General features: G+C 33.8%; 1 protein-coding gene across 17 annotated transcripts in view; it reads right to left on the reverse strand.

Annotated features, from left to right (window-relative positions):
• The window catches only part of LOC106663561 (TLD domain-containing protein 2), a 357,519-nt gene that overhangs the window by 16,779 nt on the left and 328,654 nt on the right, over nt 1-12,086 (reverse strand). Inside the window, exon 1 of one of the 17 annotated variants that reach the window (XM_014388473.2) lies at nt 6,674-6,824. The exons of 15 other annotated variants lie outside the window; for them this stretch is intronic. In XM_014388473.2, the coding sequence (XP_014243959.1) occupies nt 6,674-6,706 (33 nt within the window). In that variant the 5' untranslated portion in view covers nt 6,707-6,824. Of the gene's footprint in view, nt 1-6,673; nt 6,825-12,086 lie in introns of those variants that run through there. One more of the 17 variants, XM_014388479.2, reaches the window with a different exon arrangement.

Consider the following 12,086-nt stretch of genomic DNA (forward strand, 5'->3'; position numbering starts at 1 on the left):
CTGTAAGAAAGAGAAAGGAATCTTTGTCCTTCTAAGGACTCGATCTTGCAAAAGAGAGGGAGGTCGCATACCTCTGACGCGCCCGCGGTACACTCCCAGTACAGTAAGCAGCGTATTTTTCAATCGAAAAGTTTTCGACGCGGAAATAAAATCGGGTCGTAGCGTTTTCCACAACCGCCAAGGACGAAAACCTGTCCGAAATTGGTATCGTGTTGTAATTCGGGATGAAAGACATTTAGCACAAAGGAAAGCCCTTGCGCCGGATTGGCGCGGCTCATTTCCATGAGAAAAACGGCTCGAAACCGGGTCTCAAAAGTTCCCAGGTTCAGTTTACTCTGTCACAATTTCACAAAAAACACGAGTCGAAAAAGATAATGGAAGAATACAGAAAAACACAGGGAGCTAGCGATTCGTGAAATTGTCAAGGGGCTTCTGTTTCAATGAAGATACCAATAATTCACTTGGAGTGCTATTTGTACAAAATTTCAATTGCCATTATTGACGCAAATTGAATTTACGTAAGCTAAATAACCCGAATTTTTATAATTTAATCACCTGGTATTCAAAACTCGTCACAAATGGAAAAAACAACCCAACATTTTCTCTTCTAATTCATTATTCAAATCTGCAAATAAATTGTGAAAATTTGAAATACATAAGCATACTACGCTAAATCATTCATTGTTTACTTTTTCTAATCTGAAGAAATCAAATTATTTTCATACCGACCTAGTTGCAATTTTATTTTGAAACCTTTCAATTAATTTTAACACTATATAAAACACTTTAGTCTTCTGAAAACGTGATAAATGGCTAGACGGTCGTAAAATTTTTAAAAACAAATTACACATTGGTGTTATATCATAAAACCCGATGTTACAGAACGCCGACAACCCGATGATTGAGAGGGTTAATAAATGTTTTTTATGTAATAGCACCAATGCGAACCAGGTTGCCAAACGTTTTACGAGACGAAATCAAAAACCTAGACAAACTAGTTTGCTACATTTGTTACGAACTGTTAAAAGGAGTCGTAAAATTTAAAACGCGTTTTTGATTTAAATTGATAAATTTCAACGTTTTCTGTTTCGATTTATTCAACTTTTGGCGTTAACCAACCAAAAACCTTTTTCGAATTTAGTCAAGCAGGTAAACATTTAAGAAATAACAATTAATACAACATTTAGTCTGTGATAAACTTTCAAAGTTCTTCACTAAATCAAGGTTGCAATTTTGTTTATTACTCAACTTGGTACTTGATAGCATGAGCTACGAGCAATTTAAATATCAAGGATTAACCACCTTTTCATAGTTTGTTATGCCGATAGTCATTTTTTTTCTATTGGGTTGGTGCAAAATTAATGCAGGTTTTGAAAATTTGTTTCGTGTTCGCAAGACCTTACGTGCAAAGAGTAATTAATTGAAAGAAGTAATTTGGTCAATCAGACCACTTTCAGAATGGATTTTGGATTGAATTTTATAAGAGTGAGGACCTGCGAAATTGAATATGTCCAAACTAGATTTTCGTCAAATTTATTTGTACGAATTTAAACTTGGGGGTAGTGCGGCCCAAACCGCGCGTAACATCAATACAGTTTGGGGAGGAAAACATTAGCGAATGCACGGTGCAGGGGTGGTTTCAGAAATTTCGATCCCTTAGATTGGGAAGGTCAAGATAGGCCTTCCGATGTGGACGACGATTAACTCAAAACGTTGATTGAAGAAAATTCACGTAAGACAACACGGGAAATTGCGGAAGAACTTAGTGGACCACTCAACCGTTGTACGCCATCTGGATCAAATTGGTAAAGTAAAGGAACTGGAGAAGTGGGCACCGCACGAACTAACCGAAGCCCAAAGAAATCTTTGAAATTTGCACGTCTCTCCTGTTTCTGATCCGTTTCTCGATCGAATCATCACGTGCGATGAGAAATGGTTTCTGTACGATAACAGGAGGCGTACAGGTCAGTGGATGGACAAGGATGAAGTGCCAAAACATTTCTCGATACTTCAAAAAAGGTTATGGTGACTGTTTGGTGGTGTATTCCTAGGGTTGTTGACTAACACAGCAGAGCAACATTGGCAAGAAATTGACCAAATTCCCTGGGAAAATTGTCCAGCATTGGTCTACCCACAGGGACACCTTCCTTGTGGGCCCAGGCAAAGTCCCCTGTTACTTTCCATATCCTTCCTTACCCCTTTCTTCCCCCCCCCTCCGCTTTGGCAATCTAATGTTCGATGGAAACTCAATATTCAACTATAGGCCATCTCACACTATTCACGCTATGACATACATTCACCGCAATATACACAAAACGAAATATGTATCAGTACTATATACATAATGTAATAAATATAATAATAAAACAGTCCTGTTTCCTCCAAAAATCGGAACAGGGAAATGGTGCTTGCTCAAAGCAGCCCTATAGAATGATGGACGTAAGCAATTTGCTGATGGGAGTTCAATGTTTCTTCTTTATTTACTATTAACTGTTGATAATCAAATTAATCAACCTAACGGCGGTCAAATAAGCATGATTGTTGTTTAAGTTTTGCCCTGTGTTATTTTGTTTCAGGGACTTTCTTGGTTCTGTATTCCAGGGGCGAGCTGTTCCAAAGCTCCAAATTTTAATCAAAAAAGTAATAAAGGAATTACCCGAGGCATAATTGTAAAGTAGGAGGGGTTTTCATTTTCTTTATTTTTTTTTTTCGTTTGTGCCCGGCCTCCAGCGTCCGGTTCAGACTGGCTGGGCAATTAGAAACGCTGGGCCCCCGGGTGCTATTAGAATGGCGCGATTCGGCCTGGGATGGGCTTGCTAACGTGTAACAATTGATTTAATAGAGCGTTCCAGCGACGCAATAGATTCAACGCCAAAAGGCAGGCACGACGAGGCCAATCGGAAACTCCGCCCGTCGCTTTTTTTTTCTCCAGAGCTTTCCGATCCTCCAAACTGGAAAGAATGACTGTTGTAAATTTGGACTATGTACGAGTCAACGTGTCCTACGAAAGGAGAGAAAGCCCAAAAAAAAACAGGATTTATAAATTTGTAAATTTACTGAAATTTTACATACTCGGACACTAACAAAAGTAGATCGAAATCACGATAGCTCAAGTGGTAGAGCGGCGTATTTAGCCGAAGGTAGTGGGTTCGATTCCCGGACACTGACTATTTTATCTCAACCAATACCTCACATAAAGATTAATTAATTGAAACATGTTATTTGGTCAATCGGACCAAGAAATGTAATGAATTATCAATAATGAAATTCCAACAACGGCTGTGTAAGATCCGTCATATCGACAATGTCAACACAAAACATAACCTCTCTCCAATTACATCAACTCTGATCATACTATCATTAACCGTAAGAGGAAAATAATGAAAATGTCAACAATATTAAATTTATTTAGGTCTTTTATTTTAGTTTAGTTAGGTATCTATATATCTCTAGAACTTTATTTATGGACTTAGTAATGACATTATTACTTGGCAATTTAAATCACAAGCTTAATCAAAGCCCATTAAGATAACTGGCTCTTTTTACATGCAGATTTTCTCAGCTTCACGGAAAATCAATGAATTATGTAACCTAACCCTAGCCCTGCTGCCTAACCTAACCCGTACTTAACCCAAATCTAACACTAACTGTAACCCTAACAATTCCGTTCTTAATCCAACTCAGCGCAAACAAATAGATGACAAAATGATAAAGCACAAAAAACGTTGACATAAACCCCGAAAAAGATATCTTTGTTGAAACTAAATTTTCATTCTAAGGCAATCCAATAATCGAGAATCGTGCTTCACCTTTTTTTTCAAAACCCTAACCATGTCTAGGGAAGGGATAGGGATAAAAGAGGTGGTCACAAGGCCTCTGCACCTCTACCTCAGAAGATAATTGTGATCCCCTGTTTTTATAACTCACTGGCCAACTTCAGATGTTAATCAACCTCCAGACCCTTGCCAATGGTTCCTTAGATCCTACACTAACGTTGTCGCTTGTGGTTTTTCCTGTCCTAGTTGCAAAAACCTGCATCTATATAGGCATTCACATAAACATAAAATGTGTTCTGCGGTCTCCTCTTCCTTGCAGTATCCTTACAGTGTTTCCTCTGTCTGGATTCCTTTCCGGTGCATCTGTTTTTTGAAGAGGCAGTGTCATGTCAGGAGTCAAACCACAATCCTGGTTCGGTTGCCTTCCAGTAATACCTTTTAAGTTTTGCGGATGGCCCTTCTAAGAATCTCTTCGTACGGTATGAGGTTTTGGACTCATTAAGGATACATTTTGAGATGTATCCTCTTTTGTGGCAAGATACTAGGTCACAGTAGGGTTCAGGACCTAGAGACTCTATCTTCCTCTTTGACTCAACTTTTTCGTTGCCTCTATGCCCCGAATGTCAAGGGATACATGCCAGGGGGTCATTAGTGTCACTGACTTCCGTCAGGGCCTCCATGCAGTCCCAAACACTCTTTGCCTTCACCTGGCATGAACCTAGGGCCTTTAGTGCTGCCTGACTGCCAGGGAAGATGGCTATCTTTCTGGAATGTATTCCTGTCCTTTTTATTTCCCTGGCGCAGTATTCACTCTAGCCCTAACCTAGCACTAACTCGAACCTCTAACCATTGCGTACCTAACCTAACCCAATTTAAACTAGCCCAACTCATGCCCACTCTCCAGTAACTCAAAATCGTAAAGTAAAACGCCAAAAACTGACAACCAGTCCAAAAACATAAACAAGTTAAAACTTAATTTTTTTGACAAGGCAAGCCAACACCTGCTAAATAAGAAATAACATACTTCATTCATTTTGTCAAAATCGGCGGAAATTCGACAATTACTGACTAGTGTTTATAAATTGAAAACAAATTCATGGCGTTTCTGACAGACACACTGAAGATGGCGAAAAGCCGAAATGCGTCTGGCAGACCAAATTTCTGGTCTATGATTTTACAGAAATCTCATGATTTTATTGACTTCTGATGGAAATATTTCATGACTTTCAATCATTGCTGAGATTCTAGTAAATCCGTCAGTAAAGGACAAAAATCAAAATTTAAATCGAGAAGAATCAATAAAATTTTGCATAAAATCATGAAAAAGTTCAATTCTCTATTATTTTGAATGCAATCAAGTTAATCAATAGATTTGTCGTTGCAGGGGATAAGTTCACACTAGGCAAATTTTATTCTTGTCACAATAAAGGTGAAAATCCACGATGGTCTGAATTTTGTAATGATTTTTACTGTCATAGCAATTTTCAAAAATATGTTTTTGCGAAAGTTCGGGCATCACTGATATAATAAGCAAATAACATCTCAAAGGAAAAAATTGTTTCAATTTAGCTATTGCCAACTAATTGTTTTATAACATTTAATTTTTTAAACAGGGATTTTTCAAACCACATTTCGTAAGTTTAAATAAATTAAATATTTAATAAATACAATTTTTATTAGGGAAAAATGTAAAAAAAAACTCAAAAATTATTGACTTTTTTTCCAATATCTTTCCATAGGAATATTTAAGAACGTTTTAACCGTGTAAAAATTTACATTCATTACAAACTGCAAGGTTACAGAGGTTGAATAAACAAATTCTTCGTCATCACTATTCATTTCTTTTTTTAATTTCGTGGTTTTTTAATGGAAATTTTAAAGCACATGCGGGCTCGTATTCGATAACCGAGAGGTTGCCTAATTTTGAATAATCGGTCGAGTCGAAATCGATTCTCGGTGTGGGTTTTTTTTTCAAAACAGAAATGTCGACTTTCATCATCGGAGTTTTGCAACTTTTAATTAACCATCTCTAATTACCAAACTGTAAATCCGAGCCTAACTATAAAAATAAGTTGTAAAATTATCGTGAATTGATTGTTTTAAAATTGTGAAATTCCAATTTGAACCCATGAAACTGCTCGCAATCATTGAAAATGTGGCGAAATATTGCAATATATTTAAAGCGTCCTACAATAAAAGCTAAATCGATTAGGTTTCGTGATCCGATTGACCAAATAAATTCTTTTCAATTAATTAATCTTTAGGTAAGGTATTGATTGAGATGAAAAAGTCAATGTCATGAGCGGGATTCGAACTCACGACCTTCGGCAAGCTGAAGAATGACTGTGTTGTAAATTTGGATTATGTACGAGCCTACGTGTCCTTCGGAGGGGCGAAAGCCCAAAAAATAACAAGATTTACAAAATTTACACACGAATCACCAGTAATACAAGCAATACAATAGAAAAGGAATAATTATTCGGAATTTTATATTATCAATAATTAATCTTTATGGAAGGTATTCGTTGAGATAAAAAGTCAGTGTCACGAGCGGGATTCGAACCCACGACCATCGGCAAGCCGAATTCGAATCCCGCTCGTTACCCTGACTTTTTTATCTCAACCAATACCTTACTTAAAGATTAATTAATTGAAAATAATAAAAACTAACTAGAACTGTTTAAATTTGTCTTGTTTGTAAAATAATTTACAGCATTTTCTGGTTTTATAGTGAGGGGAAGGAAAGGCTGATTTATTAAAAAATGTTAATAAATGAAATGCATCTAAGCTTGCTACCCTCAATCAAAATTATCGTTTAGTGTAAATTAATTATATTTTATGACACACCTCGGCATATTTGATTTTTAATCAATATAATATATTAAAATAATACGTACGCGTCTTTTAGTTAAAGTCTTAGTTTGCACCATCTTGCCGGTTTTAACTTTATTCAACAATTGACCCGAGATGTGCACGGATGCGTTTATAAATGTTCTAAATTGTGGTGGGGACGCGTTTCCGATTTTGCCCTTTGATTATCTTATCGCCGCACTTAACTGACTGGAATTCCTCGGAAAATTTAATTATATACGTACTCGAGAGGGGGTGGAAGAATTTGCAATAATATAATGTTTGCGGTTACAAATAACAAGTTTTTTTTCACTGGGACAAACCCGAAGCACTCACACGATTTTTTAATTTTTTTTATTTATATTACACCGAGGACAGTTTTGAGTGTTTTATAACCAAAACATGAAATGCATGATGTAAAATGTCAAAATCAAGTCATATTATAAGAAAATAAAGAAATCGACTCGAACGATTTTTACCACCCGTGACAACACGAACCTAGGCGGACCATAAATAATCGATTTAAATTTATGGCAAAAGTATCGTTTCTGAGGACAGGTATCTTTCGTTCCGATGATAAAGTTATTCGTCAACGATATTTCAGACTTAAAGGATTCGTATAAAGAAGTTTCTTTCGTCACAAATTAATTATTTTATCCACGGTTAGTTATGAATAACCTAAAGGATTCGTGCTGAAAAAGTGAAATTTTTGCGATTTGAAAATAATAAAGTGGAAGCGTCCTGCTATTTTAAATTAGGGTTTTTGGACTATTTTATGATACAAGTTTCAAAAAATAAATAAATAAATAAAGGTGCATTTAAATGTAACATGATTGTATAAAGAAGTCAAGTTAATATCACTACAAAGATTTTTTGTGTTCGTACAATGACGTTACTTTGACAACTAAGTCCTTTTTTATGTCGAAGTTCCACATCTCAAGTAATTTTACTTTGTATAAAAAATGACTACCAAGTATCTTTTTTTATACGAAATTTGTTGAGAGGAAGTAGAGGATTACGTCTTCAAGCTGAAGTGGAAGTCTTCAAGAGCCCAAACGTTTTGCCACGAGATTAACCACTATTCTATTAGGATAATTGATAGATAATATTTCGAGCAAGAGATACTAATATAAATTAACGATAAAAAAAGTATTATGTGTCATTAAATTTGTCTTTATAATTGTTCATATTTTATTATTTATTTTATCGCTTTGCCGATCATCATTTGTCCATGGTGTGCAAACTAGAGACGACAGTTTAAATAATAGCTGGGTAGACTAGACTAAATCGTCTGTCAAATTAGGATGTGGGAGGGAAAGAAGATAAACATTTATTTTTTGGTGATTGAAAACATTAAAATTAATTAGAAAATTTATTCCCAGGTTAAAATAATAGTTTTGGGCCAATTTTTATTTCTATACTTAAACCAATTTAAAAATTATCTTTATTTATTTATTTTTTTTTTTTAACCGCACAGGTTACTTTAACACCAAACGATTGTTACGAACAAATAAACCAAGGAAGGAGAGAAAATCAATGATCTTTCGCCAACAAAGTACCCTTTTTTTTAGAAGTTGAGGATGTCTTCATGTAGAGTTAAGTTGATAACTAAGTACTATTTTAATACAAGTGGGGTTGGAAGCGATAAAATTTTTGTTCAACTTTACTATGGAGCTACTTTGACAACAAGATACTTTATTCATTCATGTCGAAGTTGTGATTGCTATCGAAGTTGTACTGTCTTAAATATTTTCAGTTGGTTTAAAGAAGTTACTATTACTACCAAGTATTTATTTTATACAAGTTTCACTTTGTCAATCAACTACTACTTATTTACTACTACTATACTTTATTTATACATGTCGAAGAATTAATTTCGTTTGTATAAAACATGTTAATATGATTATCAAGTAACTTTATTTTATTGCTTGAACGTAGCAAGAAGTTAAGTTGACAAAAAATATCGTTTTAGAAAAAAAAAGAATTTTTTGTTTCCTTATAATGAAGTTACTCTGACAACGAATGACTGTTTTTATACACGTCTTAGGTGCAAAAGTAATTTCAGTTTGTATAGAAAGTTCCTTAACTACTAAGTACCTTTTTTGTAAAAAGTAATTTGTAAATTGCATAAAGAACTCAAGTGACAAAAGTAGGCTGGCTACAATGATTATTAATTACCTTTAATGTAAGTATTTCATGATTGCATAAGGAAGTTAAGTGGACAACAACGAATATTTTTATACATGCAAAGTTGAAGGCGACAAAGGATTTTTTTATTTTTAACCGTATAATGAAGATACTTTGACAACGAATCACTTTTTTATACGTGTCGAAGTTGTATAGGCTTAAGTAATTTCAGTTTGTAGAAAGAAGTTAAGTTGTAAAAAAATACCTTTTTTATATATGCCAAGTTGATGACGAAAAAAAATTTTTTTTATGTACTTATAATGAAGTTACTTTGACAAAGAATGACTTTTTTTTATAGATGTCTTAGATGTACAAGTAATTTCAGTTTGTATAAAAAGTTCCTACAACTACTAAGTACTTTTTTTTTAAACCAAATTTGTATATTGCATAAAGAACTCAAGTTGTCAAAATTAGGCTGGAAGCGGCTTATAGATTTTTTTGTGTTCATACAAATTAAGTTACTTTGACAACCAAGCTTTTTTCTACACATGTAGAAGTTGCTCATCAAGTACTTGTTTTATACACGTTTAACAAAGTTAATTTGACAACAATGTCCTTTTTGTTTAGATGTGCGGTTGAAAGCATCACAATTTTTGTTTCTTTGCGACGAAGCTACTTCGACAACTAAGTCATTTTCTTTTATGTCAAAGTTGCATTGTCTTAAGTAATTTCAGCTGGTATAAAGAAGTTGCTATGACTTCTAGGTAGTCAGTTTTTACGCGTTTCACATACTTACGCAATTTGTAGATTGTATAGGTTTTTTTTTTTTTTTTTTTTTTTTTTTTTTTTTTTTTTTTTTTTTTTTTTTTTTTTTTTTTTTTTTTTTTTGCTTCACCGTCAGGTATCCAGCCATACTACAAATATCGAAAAGTTAATCTGGCAATAAAGTATTTTTTATACAATTGAAAACGACATAATGGATGAGCTTTATCATGAAGCTTCATTGACAATGAATTCTTTTTTTATCCATTCCGAATTTATTTTTACTTAAGTAATTTTAGTTGGTTCGAATAAAGACATTTCTTTCTTCTTCTATGTATCTAAACCGAGTTTGTTTTTTGTGTAAAGGAGTTTGCAAACAAGACACATGTGTTTTCATATGCAAAGTTTTGAAAGACTTTGTAGGTACTTATTATCAAGGTACTTTAACGAAGAATTACTTGTGTTTATGAAAGTTTCACAATTTCAAGGGATTTTTTTCTTCAGTTTCTCGTAAAAACTGAACAAATGCTTTTTTAATTATTTGTTAATTTTACTGTGAATCACTAGTTCAACTTTGTAGACCCCGAAACTAGACTAATACTCAGAAATGGCGCAACAAGTGTCAAAGAGGACCAGCACGTCATCACTTGGAGTTGTTTGCTACAAGTGTCTGCGGATATTTGAGTTATACGGATATCGTTCAGGAAGCTACTTACGTGTACATAAAAAATATAATCTTAACAAGATTTTTTTGGCGAATAAAATGTCGCACGTTTACAACATTTCGAAAATCTTCAGTGTTTACTTCTCTTTCGGTAATTTCATATAAAATCTCCAATGTTTACATAAAAACCTGTCTGACGTTGACTCATATGCTGTGAAGCACCGCTTGAGATTCACAGCATTTGGTGAAATCCCACCTATTAAAATCGTCTTGGGGATTTTTATCCGGCCTCGACCGAAGAAACCGACGAGGGGGGGGTCGATGAATGAACCTATATTGCTAATTTTGCCAGAGGTTTTCTGGATTGTATTGACAATTGGTTAATAATCTTTTCAATTTGTGTTCAATGAAGACCTCCGGTTGATTTCAGATCTGGAGAGGATCTCATATTCAGCTGAAGTGGAAGTCTTCAAGAGCCCGACCTTTTTTTAAACACGAGATTAACCACCATTCAATTAATATAATAGGATAATTACGACAGTATTTCGAACAAGAGCTGCCAATATAAATTACCGATTAAAAAATTATTATGTATGATTAAATGTTTCTTTATAAGTGTTCATATTTTATTCTTCAACATTTGTCCATGGTGTACAAACTCGACAGGACAGCTGAAATAATGGCCGGATAGATTAGGCTAAATTGTTTACCAAATTTGAAAGAGGTAGTTGAAGAAGATAAACATTTATTTTTTTGGTGATTGAAAACAATAAAATTAATTAGAAAATTTATTTCTAGGTTAAAATAATTGTTTTTGGGCCAATTTTTATCTCAAACCAGTTTAAAATTATCTTTAAATTTAAAATAGGTGAGATTAGTCAACAAAAAATTGTACAATATAAATCAAGGAGAGGGAGAAAATGAGTGAACTTTTCTCCACAAAGTGCCTTTTTTTATTTTTTTAAATAAAAGTCGAGACGCAACAAATTGAGTGGATTTTGTCTTCGTATAGAGAAGTTAAGTTGACAACAAAGTACTTTTTTTATACATGTGGGTTTGGAAGCGACAATTTTTTTATTCTTACAAAACAGCTACTTTATTTATTCATGTTATTTCCATACACGTTTCACTTTGACTATCAAGAAATTTATTTATACATACAGTTTCAGAAGTAATTTAAGTTTGTATAAAAAAGTTACTGTGAATATCAAATATCTTCATTTTATTGCTGGACTGCATAAAGAAGTTGATTTTTTGGCATCCTAATTTTGTGACGACCATAGTCGTCCAGATATCCACTTTTAAACTTTGTAATAAACCGTCAAACCACTTTATTTTTCAAAAAAAGTCACTGAACATGGTCGATATTAGACCGAAACGCGTCTGACAAAATAACCGCCTATTGAGAAAAAGTCAATTTATTTCTTACCAATCGACTTGAAGTTAAGTTGACAAATACTGCCTTTTTTTTATACATGCAAAATTAAGGCCACAAAGGATTTTTTGTATTCTTAAAATGAGGGTACTTCAACAACGATTAGATGTTTTTGTGCCTTTATGAGGAAGCTACTTTGGCAACGAATCTATTTTTTATACATGTCGAAATTGTATAGTCGTAAGTCATTTCAGTTGGTAGAAGAGGTTAAGTTTACAAAAAACTACATTTTTTTATACATGCAAAGTTGAAAGCGATAAAGGATTTCTTTTAAATTCCAATAATTATGACAATTTGACAACAAATTACTTTTTTATTATAGTCGAAGTTACACAGTCTTAAGTAAGGTCAGTTTGTATAAAAAAGTTACAATGATTATTAATTACCTTGTATGTAGGTATTTCATGATTGCATAAGGAAGTTAAGTTGACAACAACTAATTTTTTTATACATGCGCAGTTAAAGGCGACAA

The sequence above is a fragment of the Cimex lectularius genome, unplaced genomic scaffold (assembly GCF_000648675.2).
Source record: "Cimex lectularius strain Harlan isolate CLEC.00 unplaced genomic scaffold, Clec_2.1 scaffold100, whole genome shotgun sequence".
Taxonomy (NCBI): Eukaryota; Metazoa; Arthropoda; class Insecta; order Hemiptera; family Cimicidae; genus Cimex; species Cimex lectularius.